Source organism: Aulonocara stuartgranti, assembly GCF_965226115.1.
Source record: "Aulonocara stuartgranti genome assembly, chromosome: 5".
Taxonomy (NCBI): Eukaryota; Metazoa; Chordata; class Actinopteri; order Cichliformes; family Cichlidae; genus Aulonocara; species Aulonocara stuartgranti.
In genome coordinates, this window is record NC_138943.1 from 18,569,055 (window position 1) to 18,590,184 (window position 21,130).

At 39.4% G+C, this 21,130-nt stretch overlaps 1 protein-coding gene and 1 pseudogene across 2 annotated transcripts; one reads left to right on the forward strand and one right to left on the reverse strand.

Annotated features, from left to right (window-relative positions):
• Positions 1-2,563: 2,563 nt before the first annotated feature.
• alas1 (aminolevulinate, delta-, synthase 1) lies at positions 2,564-7,933 on the reverse strand. Its single transcript, XM_082532603.1, has 11 exons — positions 7,757-7,933; positions 6,265-6,505; positions 5,951-6,133; positions 5,707-5,841; positions 5,263-5,482; positions 4,751-4,935; positions 4,471-4,650; positions 4,097-4,261; positions 3,373-3,641; positions 3,113-3,275; positions 2,564-2,890 (listed from the first exon to the last, which is right to left on the reverse strand). The coding sequence occupies exons 2-11, from the start codon at positions 6,467-6,469 to the stop codon at positions 2,730-2,732; spliced, it is 1,866 nt and encodes a 621-aa protein (XP_082388729.1). The 5' UTR covers positions 6,470-6,505; positions 7,757-7,933; the 3' UTR covers positions 2,564-2,729.
• A 4,169-nt stretch (positions 7,934-12,102) lies between these two features.
• On the forward strand, positions 12,103-19,916 carry LOC309707402 (annotated as a pseudogene). The gene is made up of 5 exons: positions 12,103-12,329; positions 14,686-14,752; positions 15,469-15,609; positions 18,991-19,193; positions 19,603-19,916. The product of its transcript is annotated as an uncharacterized misc_RNA (transcript).
• Positions 19,917-21,130: the final 1,214 nt, after the last annotated feature.

Here is a 21,130-nt window from a genome sequence, read left to right on the forward strand (position 1 = left end):
AGTCTGTGACCCTTTCTTAACTCCCAGTGTTAGCCTGCCCTGGGTTTCACTGCTCCTGCTTTTGTCTGCTGTCTGAGAGTCTGGCAGCCATGCATGAGTCAGAGGCCATGGAACAAAAAAATAGCTAAAGGGTCAAACACTCAGTACATGCTGTGTTATAAAAAAAACCCTCAGGTGGGTTCCTCCGGGAAGTTCAGTAAGAGTATGATGAACAATATTCCCGTGTTCCTGAACCTTATCATGATTTAGCCTTGTATTGTTAAAATATGTTACACTTATTATTCAACAAATGATCACTTAGTGAACCAGTATTTCCTCCTATGGTAGAGAAATGCAGTCGTGTGAAAAATTAAGCCACCCTTACTGCTTCCATAGGTAAGCAGCCTCAGGTGAACTTGATAACTTATTATTAGCTATCGTAAGCAAGTCTTTTGGTAGTGCGCTGGTCTGGAGTATTCAGGTCTGTGCAAACACAATGTCACAATCTTCTCAGGACAGGTGGACAACCCACCAGTCTTAACCTAAGGTTAGATTGTGCAATGGGCCTACCGGCCTCAGTTAGCAAGTAATGATTTAAACATTAAAGTTTATTACAGTACAAGTAGAAAAAGACTGAACCTAGGAGGTCCACACATTATTAGATATATATACAGTACTTTGTAGTCTATGATTTTCTTAATATTTTGATATATTTGACATATTTTTCATCTAAAACCAGTTAGCTCTTACTGCCTCAGCTAATGGCCTTTTGATTTTGTGCCATTTTTTTTTTTTTGCGCCACTGTAGGTTCACAGATGTGAAGAAGAGTTCGAACACTTTCACATAAATCTTTTTTGATAGGTATAGCACTGCACCTCCCCGAGGTCTGGAAGACTTCTTGCTCAGTACATACAGGTTTTGGTTTTTGTAACTTTCCATCAGCTCTTGTCCGAATTGTAACAAAAAGTCAGCTCAAAAGTGGAAGTGAGCCATTTGTGTAAAGCAGTGACGGCTACAATTTCTTGTAACAACTAAAAGTAGTGGTTCCCACTTCCATTTTCAGTGTATCTCTGGTTTTGATGAGACAGCTATGTTAGAAAAGCTATTATAATTGACCTTTTCAAGACTGAGATTAAACCTTCATATCCTGATTTTTATCAGAATCTGTTAGAAAAATATGACAATAAATACGTTTTCCTGTTTGTGCCTGTGTCGGTCACATTGCCTGTTTTGATGCATAGTCCGAGGCTTATGTGGACCCAAAGAAAATGGGTATGTGTGCCAATTTTGAGTGTATCATTGTCATTGTGACCTCCTTTATTCTGTGAATCTAGGTCTTACAGCTTTATCTATGTCATCTCCATGTGAATCCATGGGAAAGTAGGTTAGTAGGTTCTCTACACACAGTAAGATTTCACCAGATAGAGAAAGAGAAATTATTTTATTGTGGTCTTAAGTCACTAAATAGATATTTCTAAGAGCGATTATAAAAACAGGACTTCATTTATAATATATCTGATTGCTCATAAGGAGGCTCACACATTCAAACCAACACGCCTAAAGCAGCGTACACATAACCAACAACAAAATCAGTGCATTATTATACTGCAGTACTTGATAAAACTAATGAAGTACCAAATGTCTTGCTCGTTACAAAGTGTCATGACAGGATTGTGTGCTATGGTAAAGCAAAACGTTTTATAGGAAAACAAATTATAGGACAACTGAGATAAGGCAGAAGATGACAGAAATTGGTTATGACGTTGATGTTAATATTAAAGCAGTTAAATATGGTTTGTTTAAAGAAAAAATGGGTGAAGACAAAAGGAGACTCTTTTGGTTGATAATGTGTGTAATAAACACCCATATTTGGAAAACCCGGAGTGATAGAACAAAAGATAAGTAGTGATGTGGTGAGTAAACATATCATTACAGATCTATGGAGAAGGAGAACAATCGATCTGAAACTTGCAAGTTTTCCCTTGGGATGTATTGAAATTGTAAATTTAAGTTTTTAGTTGACTCAGATGCTTGACTTTCCTCCTTTGTTTTCCTTCTTTTTTTTTTCTTAATGTATGGTATATGATCATGATTTTGTATACGTAAGTGTATGTAAATTTTATGTCTATCTAATTTTGTATACTTTAACTAAAGTGTTTTTAAAAAAAAAAGTAAAGAAAAACAAAACTGCAACAAGACATTTTTCAGTGTTCCACTTTTCTCACAAGCACAAGCAGGCCAGTGGACTAGACATAATTGGATCAAATTATCAGCAACAGTTTAAAAAAAATAAAAATCAAAAACCTGGCATCTGCCAAGCATGTCCAATTAATGTGACCCATTTTTATAGCTTTATTCAGTTATCATTTTACCCGTCAGTAAAAAACCCATGTGACTGAGCATGATAGCACAGTGTCATTGGAGCCACATTTAATCAGTTTATACAACAGCCCAATGAAGAAATTAACTTAACAGTGGCCTTGAATCCTAGGGCAGTAAAAAGAAAACTGAGTGCATCCCACTCATTTCTTGCCACTCCTCACATCTTTATAAACACTTTCAAAAACCAAACACACACAGAGATTCTTTCCCATATTTTATTTGCAGTATATAGACCATCTGAACATAGATAATTTTAAATATGTGCAGGACAAATTATTAAAGATAATTAATACATTCTACGATAGTGACAGAGGAATGGGGCTTAAGCGTGGACGCGCTGTCTTCAGACTGCAGTGGGTGATTAGTGTTATGCGCAGGCTGAGATGAGGTGGCTGAGCCCATTGAAGTAAGACTTCTCTCGCTCGCTCATCACCTCGAAGTGTAGTGGCTGCTGGCAGAAGGTGCACTCTGCTGATGAGTGGGGCTTCAGCTCCAGGCCCACCTCCTTCCATGTTTGCTCCAGCCTCTCTGAAAGGGGAAAACAGATAAAGAGAGGTCAGTTTTACTTCAATGATAGAAAAGTACAGTTTGTTACAGGTTGGATGAAGTTACTCATGTAATGTAACTTTTGCATAAACAGCTACACAGTTCAGTTCGATCAAATTAAGACATAAATACTGTTTAACTTGTTGTAGCCTTCTTATACACTATCAAGTATTTCAAGTGAAACGTGTTACTTTGTCGGCTTACCAACAAAGTATTTCATCATCTCGGGGGTGTGGTGAGGGGTTGGGGCAATGCGCAGCAGCTCATCTCCCCTGGCAACGGTGGGATAGTTGATGGCCTGCACATAGATGTTATGGCGACGCATCATGATGTCACACACCTCCGTGTTTTTCTCAGCATTCGAAACCTAATTATACCAAAGAGACACACGCGCCATGAGAATCGAGCCGTTGTGACTTCATCTGCTTTTCAAGTTCCACACAATCAATTCAATCGTAGATTACCCGGACAGGGATGATGTGGCTGGGGCAGTGCACAACAGGCAACCCAGAGTCCATCAGCATCTGCCGGAGGAGCTTGACGTTGCGCTGGTGTTTAAGTCTCAGCGAGCGCCCCTCTTCCCCTTTAAGGATCTGGATCGATTCCCTGGCTCCGGCTAGAAGCATCGGGGGCAGAGAGGTGGTGAAGATAAAACCAGCGGCGTAGGAACGCACTGTGTCCACCAGGGCGGTGGTACTCGCAATGTAGCCACCCACACAGCCAAAGGCCTTCCCTAGAAAAGAACATAACGCTGATTATTACAACTCCTCTCGTTCAACATTACGGAGCCAGTGGTCTTAAAATAAATAAATAAATAAAAATTTTTACAGCCATTGTAATCTCAAACTAGAACCGCCTGAAATGTCAGCTGTGCAGGAGCTGTAGTGCTCTTGAGTTGGAAATAATTGTCCCCTCAGTCTGACAGTGACACGCAATCTGAGTAATTCCATAGGAGCACAACAAGAGCCTGTAGTCTCCTAGCAACAACAGAGCTGCTCCAGATTCTTTTCAGCCCTCTGGTATATTGGATGACACGGCTGAGGCCTGATCCTCAGTCTAATTCAAACAATCAAGCTAGACGAGTTCCACTAACCAGTGGCAGTTATTTGGTTCGAAAAAAAGAAATGAAACAGTACAGCAGCAGCAAGCTCTACATTTTTTTTTTTTTAGTAGAGATTGCGCACTTACCTAGAGTTCCCGAGATGATATCCATCTTGTCCATGACGCCATCCCTGTCGCCGATGCCCCCCCCTCTGGAGCCGTAGAGGCCCACAGCGTGAACCTCGTCCACGAAGGTGATGGCGCCAAACTCGTGGGCCACGTCGCACATTTCCTCCAGCGGACACACGGCACCTGTGTTACAGAAAGAAAGGCACACAAACCTGGTCAGACTTGTTTTTTGCTTCTTAAAGAGCACTTCATGACTTAGTTTGAATGAATTATTGATTTTGCAAGAACAGTAATATTTTCCAGGACAGTAAGAGAAAGTTAAAAAAAAAAAAAAAAAAAATAGAAATATTAACATTTATCCAACAGCAGTGAAGCAGTAATTAGAAACTGACCATCCATGGAATGGACGGTCTCAAAAGCCACGATCTTTGGTTTTGTGGGATCTCCTTTCTCCAGGAGCTCTCGAAGATGGGCCACATCATTGTGGCGGAAAATGAATTTCTTAGCGCCGCTGTTCCTGATACCTTGAATCATTGAGGCGTGGTTACCTGCGTCAGAGTAGATTTCACAACCTAAAAGTGTTCAGAGGAGAGGAAACCGTCAATGAGACCAAACACGCTTACAGGAGGTTCGAATTACTGTTAAATACACCAAGTTTTTCCTTCTGCATACCAGGCAGCATCTTCGCAAGGGTGAAGAGGGTGGAGTCATTGGCAACAAAGCAGGAGGTGAACAGCAGCGCCGCATCCTTCTTGTGAAGGTCAGCCAGCTCTTGTTCTAGCTCCACATGGAATTTACTGGTCCCAGAGATATTCCTGGTACCTCCTGCCCCCGAACCATGTTTTTGTAAAGTATCCCTGGAAAGAGACAAACAGTTGCTCATTAAAATGCTGCAGACTTGTATGCAAGCTCAAACAAGCTGGGGCAGGGGGAGGAGAAGGAAAAACACCACCATCATCGTGACACATGAGGTTTAGGTGTGATCCATGTCCAACTCAACACCCACACAAATAATGGCCAGTATCACCAAAGGGTTCCAGGTTGCATCATGTAATTATGCTCTGAGCTGGTTTCTCTCCGAACTTAGCTCTCACAGAGGGACAAAAGGTAAAAAGCAATCAGGGAAGGTAGACACGTCAACACACCTTGACCCATGAAACTGGATTAACTACTCAGTTACTCACATGATGGACTGCACGACTCGAGGGTGTCGACTCATGCCCAGGTAGTCGTTGCTGCACCAAACCGACACGTCACGCTTTTCTTGTAAAGAGCTTGTGAAGTCGTCAGCCATCGGGAACTCGGTGGCCCGACGATTCACGGTCTTAAACACGCGGTACGTGTGATCGTTCTTCTTCTCTTCGATCTTCTTCTCAAAAAACGCATCGTACTGGAAGCGGGCCGCTGGAAGAGACAAGGAAGGTAAAAGTTGCTTAATGTGGCTTAGTGTTGCTACAGTACTGCAACTGATGGAGTAACTTTAATGTGAGGAAAGACTACACCCGTGTGCAAAAACACCAAAACATACTCGCAAATAAAAAAGAAGATTGTCATAGTAAGGTAGACAGTAGCTAGGTTAATCACAGGCTTGTAGGACAGTGTGGTTAAACTATCAAAATAAAACCTACTTCTTGCTGGTAAGTTGTCTTGAAGCAGGTGGCTGACTTTCTTAGGTCGCTGTTTCAGGAGGGTTTTCATTAATGTGGTTTCTCCTTCAGTAGTGCTGGCCAGGTTTGGCTGCTTTAGTTGGTCAGCAGGCACTTCTGTCAGGACAAAAACAAACTGCTATTAAATATTGTACGAAACTATGGAAAACTGATTTAGTTCTCAAAGAAAAAGAAAAAAACAACAACAACAAAAAAAAAACCTCACCTTTCTTCACAGTGCGGACTTCCTGTACATCCTCTTGGAACTCTATGCCAATCTGACGGACTACGCCACTGTTCTTCTGGCTCATCTCAGCAGCCAGGAAAGGGCATTTGGAGGCCTTCATCTGTCCCGGAGGTGGCATAGGGTGGCCAGCTGGCAGCTTGGACTCCACCTCCTTTTTGGGGGCTGCAAAGGGAAAAAAGTAAATTTCACATTTATCAATAATTCTATAATTACATGATTTATCTGACTAAATATAACACAGCTGTAGTGTTGATTAGAATAGCCAGTATGACCACCATCTTTATCACCCTCACCGGCAGACACAGTATTCTCAGGCTTCTGGTAGGAGGATGAGGAGGAACAGAGGGCACGTGCCATTGAAGGGGCCATAGGTTTTGCAGCCAGCTCCATCATGATGGGACATCGCTGGGCATACGTCACCAGCGTCTTTTTGGACTGCTGGAGAAAGGCCTGGGGCATGCGAGCCAAGAAAGGACAGCGGCGCACTATTACATCCATAATCAGCAGCGGTGATGACGATGATTGTCTTGAGTTCTAAAGGAGAAAGAGAAAACTTATGTGAAACATGTCCTGCAGACAGTGTAGATAATGTCTTTGTCCCATAAAAGAAAGGAAAGAAGGCTTTTCAGAAGAAAAAGCCTGTCTGTTGCAAAAACCTGTTTAACAACATAGGTCAAGAAAGTGAGAAAATGCCGTTTATGGTCAAACACTCCTACATGGTTTAGCTAAATCTAGATTTTGAAAAACAAAAACAAATGAGAATGAGATCTGATTACCTGAGACTTTCAAAGGCAGGTGAGATGAGTTCACTGAGCCACTGATATAATAGGTGAAAGCTGAAAGACTCGTACGAGCCCACACGTTTGGCTACACTCACAATAGTCAAGTGTTACTTTAAGAAGCCTGCAGTGTTTGCTCATAGCTGGGTCGTAACCTTTCCCCAACAGAAACCAGTTCCCAGGTAGGACACCCACACCTGAACTTTGCTCCCTATGAAGTTCCAGAGAAATCTAACAGTGACTAATGTGGTGCATTGAAGCTGCTCTTTCCCTTATATACCCACCAGATAGAGATCAGTATGTACATAACATAAAAGTAATGCCGATGTTCCAAACAAAGAAAAGAAAAGCTAGTCTTTGTTTCTGTGTTTATTTATATGCCTTTAAAAATGTTTCCCACATTATTTGTCGAGCACTTCTAAAACTTATTTAAAGCTACTCAAAGTACTACTGCCGAAAGATGAAGATTATTATTATTGTTATTAATAATGAAACTTCTGTCTTCTGTCTGATTAAATACCCCTGCTTATACCCGAGTTGTCCTACAGTCCTTACTTTGACTGAACTCATGGGCGTCTCCGGGCTACACTAAAAACAGTAGCGCTCTACCTAAACAACGCTACTTTAGGATAATTATGGACATGATTTATGTTTATTCATAAGGTCTACCCATCTCTACTCAACCGGTGTTACAATAAAAATTTATTTATTAAACCCTCAACACTTTAAATAAATTCACTGGTTTAACGGGTATTTCCCTGTTTTGACTCACCATTTTTTGCGCAAAAGTTGCGCAACAGTCATACCTTATGTATCTCCGATGGTAATAAATTTCGCGATGAGATCGTTCTGAGACATAAAAAGTGTAAGCCAGGCTTTCCTATCGTTAGCCGGGCCCATCGTGATCCTTGCCGGTTGACTGATCTTAGCAGGACGGCTAACGTTAGCTAAGAGGCTACTAGAAATAGGGGTGACGATCGCGATTAGGTCAAATAAGAACACCTACCTCTTAAAACTTCACAGCTTCCGGTGTAACCCTCGTCGTGTTATAGTGACAATAAGCGATCTTAGGTGCTGCTCAGAAAAATAAAAGAAAACACGGCTTGTAGTTAACGGAAGCAGAGAAAATCGATGCTTCGTTATCCTGCACTGAGGACGAACGGAGGGGACAAGGGCGAGCCAGTTCTTATAAAGCAATGCCCAGACGAAGTATCGCGAGATCTTAATTCTGACGTTCTGCGTCATCAAACACTCTCGCCTATCTGGCAGCGGACCCAGCAAGGTTTTGTTAAGGACACTGAGTGGAAAGGATTTGGTCCTTACAAACAAGGTGGTGGTTTCCTTTACATGAATCCATAGATTTAATCACCAAACCTCCAATAAAACTATAAAAGCGATTTAGATGCCATTTATTTTGGTTTTGTACTTTTACGCAGGTGTCATGGAAAAGCATTTTGGTAAAAGCATTCTGGTTTTACCTCTAACAAGATGGTCTCAGAAATTTTTATTTTAATTTATATTTCTATATATTTGTATTTGTCATCTTATTTGGTTGTAAGAAATACGAGAGCAGTACCTCATCTGTTGGCTTTTACTCCTTGTCAGATGCCACATCCATAAATGTAAGCTCTCAAAAGAGAAGCCACGCTTCCTTTTTTTCATGAAGGAAATGGAACTTTATGTGGCCCAATTTATTCTATTCTTCCCATAAGAAAAAGATATTGATATCTGTGATTTTTAATGTCTCTCATGACCCCGTAACTCTTTCACCTCATTGTTTTGTTCCGTTATGATTTAATTGATGTCCTTGCTATTATTTTTGTGTTATGCTTTTTTTGTAAAAGGGAAAAATAACATACCCAACGAGGCTCAGGGGCCCAAAGGTGTCGGACGGGGCTAAGGGACCTTGCAGAGTAAAAGGATTCCTTTGTTCTCATGCTCATAAAAGACCCACAACCACAAAGAGCTTCAGAAAGAAAGCAGCTCATGGAAAAGAGCCGTTGTAACTGAAACGTGGGAGTATTTCTCCACTTGGCTTTTCTAAAGGATATTTGGGTCTATGCCACAGCTTATGTTATGCCTGAAACTATGGCTGAAAATGTTTTATGTTTGCTTCTCTTGTAGTAACAGCCTATCACTTAATCTGGAGTTTGGAGGGATTTAATTCAATTATCATTCTGCTTCTTTTGTTGCTTTACTTTTTTTGTTTATCTTTTGATTTTTGCAATGCCACACCCAAAGCTACAGCAAAAATCTGTGGCTGATTAATGTGGGCTACACACAAATTAATCTCAGATGATATAAGAGACACTCACATGAGTTGGTGGATGATGTTTTAAAAGTTGTATGATGAAGGCCCTGAAGGTACATTATGATTCTTTTGTGACATTTATCATGTGTTTTGCGAGTTGTCAGCTCTTTGTCATGTGTCTCCTTATTTTGTTGCAGTGGCCTGAACTGAAAGTATTTATGGGGCTTTCAGTTAGTACAAACGTAAATGAAAATTTGTGTCCATGAGCATGAGTCAATACATTTTTTTGAATCTTTAATGAAATGCCATGAGATCAGGTTGGTGTGCTGGGGGAAGAGGGAGCCGTAGGGTTCCTCTTCATATTACCTGCAAAGCCCTACTAGAAGCATGAGAGTTATATTTAAATGTATTCAGTTGGACCTTAGTTGGGCAGTGATTTTGAAGAATTACTTAAATTTACTTTAATTGTAATTGTAATTAAGGCATAAAGACTGCCTGCACATAATTATGGGTCAAAATGTATTAAAAATACTTAAAAAGTTGACTGATTTTGCACAAAAGTAAGATTTAGAAAAGCTTTAACCCCATTGGAAGTCACCATCTTTATGAAATCTACCACAAATTTTATATATCTGAGCCATTCTTTCTCATACACTGTAAGTGAAAAACTCAGAATCTCAGTTTCACATAGTATTTCAGCATCAAGTACTGGCAAAGAAATAGTGATCAAAAAGACTTTAAGACTTAAATGAGCTTTATTTTTTATAGGAACTGTAATTCCCATTGTTTATAATCACCTATTGTGGCTGTACTGGTGCTGACTACAAGTGTAGTCAAAGGAGCTTGCAAAGAAAAGCGTTTGGACTCCCCCACACCCAGTTTCACACCTTGGCTCAGGCGACTAGAGGATCATCAGGGGGTCCTTTTGTCCCTCTGTGGGGGGATACTCCCACTAGGTTTATATCTGGGACTCTCCACCATTTGACCTTAGAACTGAAGAAGCTTCTCGGATGAGAGGTGAAACGTCTTCAAGTAACTTAAAGAAGTCCAGACGCTTTTCTTTGCAAGCTCCTTTGACTACGATGACCTGGATGACTGAGAACCTTCACAGACAGACTACAAGTGTATGTGGAGAAAAAAAACGCTTTACTCAGAACAACAATAATAGCAAAAACAATTTCAAATTTCTTACTCTAAAGAATTTACACTTGTCTCTGCCCTCTGGATCTGTGAGGTTTTTCATCTTCACTTCAGATTTATGGTTGCGATGTTTTGCTGCCCTCTGCTGATCTATTTTGACTTTAGCAGTGTTTCCTAAAGTTTTACCCTCATACCTGTACTTATGTCAAACTGTCTTATTTAAATGTACCAAAACAGTTACTTAAACTCGCCTTCCCTGGGAATGACCGATAAAATGAATGCCATCCATCCATGCAAATCAGTACAGTTCAAAGCTTTTATTTGTACCAACATTTACAATGACACTGAGCAGTCTGCGCTCTGAGCCAGGCAGTAAACATGAAATCTCAGTCATCCATTTTTTCCTCAGGTGTTCTTTACAAACACTGGATGATTGTCCCAGCTGACTGCAGGTTCACTAATGCAACATAAAAATGCCATGCCCCCAATGTTTAACATTTAAGATTCACATTTATTTTCAAAGCAAAAACACTGGAAAGTTATGTGATGTTGTTAACACAAGCACAATATTACAACCTGAAACATGTATTCTTTGTTATGAAATAACTTTGATTTGAAAATCATAATAAGAATAATAGGATGAGTGATTTATAAAACTCTGTGGTCATAATTATACCTACGTGTTTTCTGACTGATGTAAGCCAGAAATATATAAGAAGTAGAAACAGAAAATTATTGAAAGTTGCAGATGAGTATTAAATGGGTATTAAAACGCCGTCATAGACCGAGTTTTAATCTGGTTGTAAGCTATGGCACTATAGGTGGCAATAGTGGACTGGACTCCACTACAGTTCACCTGAATGCAGGTAATGTAAACTGCATGCATGCTGCATGTGGACCTGACAACTCTCAGCGTGATTAGAGCTCAACTAACAGGTTAAGAATGTTTTCGCTATCAGCAGCGAGTCAGCGCCAGATGTAATGACATTCATCCATCCATTCATCATCCACATGATAGCTATCAAAAATACTTTTCATTTAATTTTATTTTCCTCTTTATTCGTCAGGGATCATGTACAACAAACATTAACCTTCTAAAAGAAAATTGTACCTGATTTAGCTGATAGCTGATTTCTATCTGCAATCCCTGGACAGGTTTAATGAACACATCACCAATAAACATATTATATTAATGCTAATTTAGCTGACAATTCAGCGCAAGCGGACAAACATCCCAGCTAAAATAATTTCAAAATCCAGCCCAATATCACGTCCGCACGACGTCCCCTGGTGGACCAACAGGTCAATTACACGCTTTGCCTTGATACTTCTAAATCATATAATTGTTTGCTACATTAGCTAACTCAGGTAACTAATCTTCTACCTACTCTACCAGTTTTTAAGGTTAGTTAGTTTAATTCTCTTAGTTTAATTGGACTTATTCATTTAATTGTAAATGAACTGAAGCTTATGTTTTCTTACTCTGACCTAGCACTCTTAAAACTTCAAACTGTATCCACAGACACATTTTAGCGCTCACACGCAAACCCGGACGGATGGATTCGTACTTGGGGTTCATGTCTTGTTTAGGGACGTTTCATCTTATAGATGTAAAAACTCCAACCTTTGGAGTAGTAGACAACCCACTCTGAATCCTGAGCCACCGTAAACATATATAAGCAGTCCACCCAGGAGTGCGATTTTAACAAATCACTCTATCACAAATCTCGCAGTCAACATAAGACATACTTTTTTGCATTCAAATGCGCGCCACAAACTTTTAGTTTATGCATGATTCATTTAAATGTTCTCTTCCCAAAATGTTGCGCTTTAAAAAGAAAGGAAAGCTGAAAACAATATAAGAGCCGCAGTGTGACATTTGATCACCTTTGCACTTCAGTTACGGGTGAATGATGTATGATAACTTGTGAATGAAGAAAGTCTGCCAGTGGGCTGGAACATGAACCGAGTTAACGATCAGACCGAACATCAAATCAAACCTTTCCTCTAAGAGTATCGCAGTAGATTCCCAGTTCCTTTACTGGTTTGGGGAATGCGGGAGTAACCATGCCACCGGTGGTGTCCCATATTGTTGTGTTCACTCTCTATGTGATCCTGTCCCCTCGTGTATCCAGTAAGTTTGATTATTTTAATCTGTACATTGCATTAGATAAATCACAGACAATCAGTGTGTGATGTCATCTTCATACCAATACTAAACAGGCCGCTACCGTGTTATTATTATTGTTTTAAGTTGCAGTTTTGTGCTTTAAATCTTATAATAAATAGTTTGTTTAATGCAGTCATTTAAACATAATACTCACACGGACACACTGAATGTTAACCAGTGTCAATGTCTGGGTATTTTCTAATGCTATAAGTGTCATGGTCCTGCGGCCATGACTCAGTGACTTTGTGTTTATGTTCTTTATTGTTATTACTTTCATTATTATTCTTGGGCTGTTTTGGGATGGTTTGTGTTTGGGATTTTAGACACTGGGTTCTGGGTTTGTGCTCCCTCTGTTGGTCCCTGGTGTTAGTGTTCCCCTGTCTCGTCAGGTTAATCAGGTCCAGCTGTTTCCCCCACCTGTGTGTGATTTCCCAGTGTCTCTTTGTGTACTTATAGTGTGTGTTTTCCTCTGCTCCTCGTCGCGTCGTCTGTGTTCATACCCGGTGAATTTCCCTGCGTGCTCTCCCTGCTGTTCTCCCTTCATGTTCAGGTTTGCCACTCCTTTGTGTAGTTTCTCCCAGTTTAGTTCGTCCTTAGTTCTGTTTGCCATCTCCACTTTATGTTCAGTATTGTCAATCAGAGGTGTGGACTCGAGTCACATGACTTGGACTCGAGTCAGACTCGAGTCATTAATTTTATGACTTTAGACTTGACTTGAAAAAATGTTCTAAGACTTGTGACTTGACTTGAACTTTTACACCAATGACTTGGGACTTGAATTGGACTTGAACCGGTTTACTTGAAAAGACTTGATATTTTACCCCAAATATAAAATTTAACATGCATATTATATAGAGATTGAAAATGTGACGTCATTCACGGGTAGAACCGCAAAGGATTCTGGGAACTCGTGGCAAGCGGTACTAGCGCACGCAGGCTTTCAATTAAAATCAGTTATACAGCGATAAAAAGAAACACAAAAATGTCAAGAAGCTGTTGTATTATTAACTGCAAATAGCCGGTCGCATGACAGCCACGGGAAGCCGACGGGTAAAGAGATCGGTTGTTATCGGATTACGTCATTGAGGAGAAATTGTTCGAGCCATGTTTCCGAAGTAACAAAGACGCGACGGATGGCCTGGATTGCAGCCATTCAAAGATCAAATATAACGTCCCAGAACCCTCCAGCTCACAGGTTAGTCTGCTCCAAGCATTTACACGAAGGTCAGTCTGCTGTTGTAGTTAATGCGTCATTTTTCTTAACATAATTGGTGATATAGGTTACAAGCAAGTCTGGCGCTGAACAGAAATTGTGGCGCTATGCTCCTTTGTTTATTGTGCATAAATAGTGAATTGTCCTGACACAATATTGCGTTTCGCTTCTGTTATTATGGTACATTGACAAAAACATACTTTTATTCACAGGATAAAACAGGTTTTTTGTATCACTAATTGCCCAGTACGATTACAGCATACAGTATTATTGTCACTGCTACATTTCTGTGACGCTACCAGAAATTATTTCCACTACTAATTAATTACCGTTGAGCTCAAAGGTCCTATTAATAAACGGTTAACGAATGTGTATTTATGATGACGATTTGTGAGACTGGTAACCTTATGATATGTACGATGGTCTTTCGTTCTACACGTGCATTTCAAGGTCCTGCACCCATCCGTCGGTAAACTGTACCTGGGCTTGTTGCAGTGACCTGAAGTTACTAAACTTCATGAGTGTATGCACTCACTCCAAGAACCGTATAATTATAAATATGCATATAAATATGCTACAATGAGATAGCTGACTTCATCTAACTAGCAAATGTTTTCCAGGCTACGTTGGTGATGCAGTTTTTTTTTTTTTTAAATGATATTTTTAAAAAAAAAAAATCATTTATTTATGTATGATATTTTTGTCATGCGATTTTAAAGCCGGTCCTACAACCGCATCCAAGAATAACATGCAGCTTATCTCAGAACTGTCGGTGAAAATTATTCTTGGAGCTAGGTTTAATTGAGCTGCATTTTAAAGAGGTGCAATTTCACAATTTGTGTATATTTTCTAAGTTCACTATTTGTCATGTGTTGAGAAAAACACAGATTTAAAAATTACATGATCTAATATTTACATTTAGCATATAACTGCAACATGCTTTTTTTCGTTTTTTTTAACGACTCGAAAGGACTTGAAATTCAAAGTTTCAGACTTGTGACTTGACTCGGACTTTTACACCAGTGACTTGAGACTCGACTCTGACTTGCCTGACATTACTTGAGACTTGAGGATAAAGACTTGAGACTTACTTGAGACTTGCAAAACAATGACTTGGTCCCACCTCTGTTGTCAATAAATCACCGTTCACGTCTGAAATAGTGCTGCGTTTGAGTCCTCCTTCCACTCTTCACACGGCCGCTGCCCCGAACCGTGACAATAAGCTATGGTAACTCAAGTTGCCAGGTGATTAAGTACAGGCAAACCCATTATATACGATGTAAAGCAGCAGGCATAAAGAAATACAAATCTTTAAAGGTTATAATAATCATCATTTGGAAGTTTAATTTTGTATAAATATAATGAATATAACTATTTTTAAACAATCAAAGTTTTATTATTTTTGAACATTTAAACTAACATAACATAACAACACAAAACAAAACAACAAAAACCACACTCAGTGAGGAAAAAAATATAAAGTGTGTGTGTGTGTGTGTGTGTGTGTGATCAGTCAAGACTGGACTGATGGTCAGAGGGAGCGCACGTACTGCCCTATACAAGTTGTTACTTGGTTAAAATATGACTCTGTTGAATATGCATGTATCCTCTGTTTGAATTAATTGTTCATATTCGTCTCATTTGTAACTGGATCCTTTGTAACTTCAGTGTTTTCAATATGTTTTTATTGCACTTTGGTTGTTTGGATTGTTTGTAGCTGCCTCCAGTGTGTGAATGTGAGAGTGAATGAATAGTGGTATTGTAAAGCGCTTTGGGTGCCTTGAAAAGTGCTATATAAATCCAATCCATTATTATTATTATTATTATTATTATTATTATAATTCTGGAAAGATCTTAAAAGTGCAGAAACTGGTGAACAAATGACTCAAAACTGTTTTTTTCTGTGTAAGATTTTGCATAATCGCTTCTTTGATTACTTTTAAGTTTGAACAATGTTCACACACTCACTTTACCCACTGCCATTGCTGTAGTGTTCGCTTTCTTTCCCTTTACGTTAATCTTCAACCTCATCAGCTGCTGTCTTTCCCTCCTGCTGCCTGTACAAGAGGTTCCGACAGCCACGGCGTAAGTACTCCACCACTAACAACTGATACTTCCTTATTTTAGAGTGATCCTTTAAATCCTGAGTATTGGACTCTTATGTGGACTCAGACTGAATGGTCACCCAAGTGTTAGTTGAGTTTAAAGTCTCTGCAGACAAGTCTGTGCAGTCATAGAAAACTGGCAGGCACACGGATGTCCACATGGACCCTCATGCTCACTGTCCTATGATGGAATTTACATCAGATTGTGTACGTCAGATCCAAAGGGCCTTGCAGACATGGGAAGGATAATCAAGGCCTTAAATATAGAGTTGCGGGCTGTTATTTTGTGCAAGTTTGACTGCCTTGTTGTTTAAAATGTTTCAGGGTCTCAAATTTGACTTTTTTCTGAGATTTATTGATTTTCAGATATCGATTTATTGGCGCGGCTCCTCATTTTATTAATATTTAGTGGCTAAAAGATCAGATAAAACCTAAAAAAAAAGTGCTTACATGACAACATTTGACTTTTTAAGAATTGCTTTAATTAACAAAACTTAATATTCTGTCCATCGTCTATCAGAGATTAAAAAGACAACTAAGACAACAGCATTATAATCATCATTCACTGATAGAAAGTTTCATGTTCATTTATCAGGAGACATTTCAGCACACTGTTTTGTTTACCTCCTGAATCAACTTGAACTGCTGCTGGTTCATATAAAAATAAGCAAGTGGAGTTGAGTATCTTTGCTAAGGATACTTTGCCATGCAGCATCCATGGATTGATCCCCCAACCTTCCAGTTAGTAGATACCAGAGGTGGGACCAAGTCATTGTTTTGCAAGTCTCAAGTAAGTCTCAAGTCTTTATCCTCAAGTCTCAAGTCAAGTCTCAAGTAATGTCAGGCAAGTCAGAGTCGAGTCTCAAGTCACTGGTGTAAAAGTCCGAGTCAAGTCACAAGTCTGAAACTTTGAATTTCAAGTCCTTTCGAGTCTTTAAAAAAAACAAACGAAAAAATAATGTTGCAGTTATATGCTAAATGTAAATATTAGACCATGTAATTTTTAAATCTGTGTTTTTCTCAACACATGACAAAATAGTGAACTTAGAAAATATACACAAATTGTGAAATTGCACCTCTTTAAAATGCAGCTCAATTAAACCTAGCTCCAAGAATAATTTTCACCGACAGTTCTGAGATAAGCTGCATGTTATTCTTGGATACGGTTGTAGGACCAGCTTTAAAATCGCATGACAAAAATATCATACATATTAAAAAAAACTGTATCACCAACGTATCCTGGACAACATTTGCTAGTTAGATGAAGTCAGCTATCTCATCTTAGCATATTTATATGCATATTTATAATTATACGGTTCTTGGAGTGAGTGCATACACTCATGAAGTTTAGTAACTTCAGGTCACTGCAACAAGCCCAGGTACAGTTTACCGACGGATGGGTACAGGACCTTGAAATGCACCGTGTAGAACGAAAGACCATCGTACGTATCATAAGTTTACCAGTCTCACAAATTGTCGTCATAAATACACATTCCTTAACCGTTTATTAATAGGACCTTTGAGCTCAACGGTAATTAATTAGTAGTGGAAATAATTTCTGGTACCCATCACAGAAATGTAGCAGTGACAACAATATTGTATGCTGTAATCGTACTGGGCAATTAGTGATACAAAAAAAACTGTTTTATCCTGTGAATAAAAGTATATGTTTTTGTCAATGTACCATAATAACAGAAGCGAAACACAATATTGTGTCAGGACAATTCACTATTTATGCACAATAAACAAAGGAGCATAGCGCGACAATTTCTGTTCTTGCTTGTAACCTATATCACCAATTATGTTATGAAAATGACGTATTAACTACTAAAAAACACTGACCTTCGTGTAAATGCTTGGAGCAGACTAACCTGTGAGCTGGAGGGTTCTGGGACGTTATATTTGGTCTTTGTCGCGTCTTTGTTACTTCGGAAACATGAACAATTTCTCTTCAACGACGTAATCCGATAACAACCGATCTCTTTACCCGTCGGCTTCCCGTGGCTGTCATGCGACCGGCTATTGCAGTTAATAATACAACAGCTTCTTGACATTTTTGTGTTTCTTTTTATCAATTGAAAGCCTGCGTGCGCTAGTACCGCTTGCCACGAGTTCCCAGAATCCTTTGCGGTTCTACCCGTGAATGACGTCACATTTTCAATCTCTATATAATATGCATGTTAAATTTTATATTTGGGGTAAAATATCAAGTCTTTTCAAGTAAACCGGTTCAAGTCCAAGTCAAGTCACAAGTCTTAGAACATTTTTTCAAGTCAAGTCTAAAGTCATAAAATTAATGACTCGAGTCTGACTCGAGTCCAAGTCATGTGACTCGAGTCCACACCTCTGGTAGATACCCTGAGCTACAGATCCATAACAGCATCTAAACTCATCTCTGCTACATTCATTATTTCATACACTCATTACTACTCATAAACCTTATCACAGCATTGGGAGAAACTTCTAATTTTATGGTGACAAGTTGCATTGTTTGAAACATTTCAGCAATGACTGCCAACATGAAGCAACAGCAATGTTTTACCAATGATTTTGTAATAAAGGAATTGAGACACCGAACACAACCTGTTCTAATGTTTCAAACTACAATATACAGTGAGTTGTCAAGTTCATTTGACATTTGTCCTGGTTTGGCTTATTAAACAACATTTTGATTTTCAGTAATTTTCTTTTTGTGAGAGCGTAACCCACAGGTTGACGACTGAGCGTGCCATCAGCCTGTGGGATACGCACGCTGATGCTGCTTTGTTCGTTTCACTTTAAGGACCATGTCGTTACTTGACATCTGGGTCTGCTTTCAGTGCTTCAAGGTGCTTCGAAACAGCTGTGTGGGTGTTTTTGGTTGTTATCAGTTTTTCTATTAAACCACAACAGTGTGCTTATGTATTTTTTTTTTTCTTCTTCTCTCAAATCTCAAGACCACAGCCAGCAATAAACTGATCCTGTTGAGTACTGTCTGTCTTCCCAGACGATTGTTACTGTTATTTCAAATCTAGTGTGGTTGGGTTGATAATTTGCACTGTACTTTCACAGAGATGGGTTTACACTCTGATTATAATGATGGTTAATGGATGATTTTCTTCAAAAAGTATGAATCTCTGTGTATCTCATGAACAAATCATGTCATTGTTAGTTTCTTTGATGCAAACCTCAAGGAGATGATGATAAATGACTCAACTGATGCAATAAGTCAAAATCGCACCATTTGCTGCTGTATTTTCTTTCATTGGTATTCAGTCTTTCTTCCTGAGAAAATTACTTATAAATAATAATCCACATTGAAAGCTTTTTGGACAACAGGTGACATGTTTCTACATTTTCTGTTTTCTTGTACTTGTGGTAGCCGACAATACCCACACTACAGTGGTCACCACCACTCCTCAGCAGTACCCCCAGCAGCCGATTGCATTACCTGGACCCTCCCAGGGAGTGCCCTACCAGTCAGCAACTCTTCAGCCCTTGCTTTGCAGCTCAGTATGATTACCCAGCTCAGAGCCATGTCCACATCGCCCTATCATGGACAGCCATTCCCACTGGGACCACCTGGAAGCAAGTGAGAAAACTTTGCATCTGTGTAAATACTAATGGAAACACCCTGACAAACACCAAAAATGAAGAAAAAAGAAAAACAATCAGATTTTGAATTCAAAGATCTCATAAATGTCTTAGCATAAATGTCCAAAATAAAAAGATATTTTAGGGTTGTAGATTTCTTTAGGAAACAGGGGTTTTAGGATAAGATAACTTATTACACATGCCACTCTCTAGAAACAAAAAAACATTTTATTTGCAGATATCACAAATACATTTTGTATATTTTATTTTTTTCAAAATATTTGTAATAAGATAATAGGGTGGAAATGCTGCTGCGTCATATTTATTGTGTTGCAGAATTGCAGTTGTTGTTTGTGCAGGTGTGTCAAATCATTTTCAGTATGTTTGTTCTCATGCTTAGTTCACTTTCTGTTTCCAGTTGGTTCTGCCTACAGTTCACAGCTGATGCCTTACGGCCAGGTTGAATTCACCCATGCACAGCCGACATACCCTCTGAAACCTCTGGACCAGCAGCAGCCTGATGCACCACCTGCTAGCACAGCCTTCCAACCTCAGACTGCACCACCACCCTAGGCTGGATAGTGCACATATAAGTGCCTCAATCAGCGTTTGTGAACTCGGCTGAATTGGAAGTATGTACTTCGAATCAAGATCTAGACTAACTTGGTTTGTGTATTTGTAGGAATGTTATGGTGCATTTTAATAGTTTCTAAGTAAAAGAATTAAAATGAGTTTTTTACTGTACTGTGTAAGTTCATGGGAACAAAATGAAAGTGTGTGAGTTTTATCACTGGAGGATTTATGCTGGAAAGTCAACCACTCATAGTTTAAAAAAAATCAAAATCAACTTAATTAACATCAACAATATTGTTTTTTATAATAATACAAGTATGTTGCACACATTAAATAGAAGAAACCATTGTGCCTTCCAGGCACATTACCTGCGAAAGCATGTGTGTAATTTACATTGCCTCCAAATATACGTTTCTGCTTTCTAACTGTAAATAACTGTCATCGTGAATGCTGTTGACTCAAATGATCCAAAATGGTTTGGGGTGCCTTTTTAAAAAAATAAATGCTGCCATTGAACCTTATTTTTGACATTCTCACAACACGAACTCTTTTATCTTTGATGTTGTTTGAACTTATTAAAATGTATACAAGTGGACTTTTGTTTATGTGCTGTTTCATTTCTAATTTTGTGTAAAAAGAGGGGAAAAAAAGAAAATGACTTGAAAAATCATTAGCACAAAATAGCTCGGTCACGCTTCTTACTGAGAAAAAGCGTTTGTAGGTAGTCATTTATAAGAATGCCTTTATTTTGCATAGATTTTGCTTTTACAATTTCAGATGAAACACCATCCGGGGCGATCGTGGCTCAAGAGTTGGGAGTTCGCCTTGTAATCGGAAGGTTGCCGGTTCGAGCCCTGGCTTGGACAGTCTCGGTCGTTGTATCCTTGGGCAAGACACTTCACCCGTTACCTACTGGTGGTGGTCAGAGGGCCCGTGCCGCCAGTGTCCGGCAGCCTCACCTCTGTTAGTGCGCCCCAGGATGGCTGTGGCTACGACGTAGCTTACCATCACCAGTGTGTGGATGACTGGTTGTGTAAAGCGCTTTGGGGTCCTTAGGGACTAGTAAAGCGCTATACAAATACAGGCCATTTACCAGACAGCACACCATGCACTTTCTCTAAAATGTTTTCATGTATCACTTAGGTACTGTAGAATATCCCCAAGACTGTTAGGCTACAGTACAACATCTGTTAAATCTGTGTTCAGTAACATCACAGAAACACAAACAGAAACTGGTGATCACACACTCACCGCCCATTTTTGAACAGACTTGGCAAGGTGCTGCATTCCTCTGAGACTTTGGCCCATATTAACACAATGGCGTCACACAGTTGCTACAAATTCATCCCAAAGGT

Bases quoted from the DNA above. Each gene is read 5' to 3' on its own strand.
- alas1 (XM_082532603.1), bottom strand. From the start codon at position 6,469: ATGGATGTAATAGTGCGCCGCTGTCCTTTCTTGGCTCGCATGCCCCAG. The intron at 4,651-4,750 runs GTATGCAGAAGG...GAACACTTTTAG, and splicing joins CCTTGCGAAGATGCTGCCTG to GTTGTGAAATCTACTCTGAC. The intron at 3,276-3,372 runs GTAATCTACGAT...TGGTATAATTAG, and splicing joins GCCACATCATCCCTGTCCGG to GTTTCGAATGCTGAGAAAAA.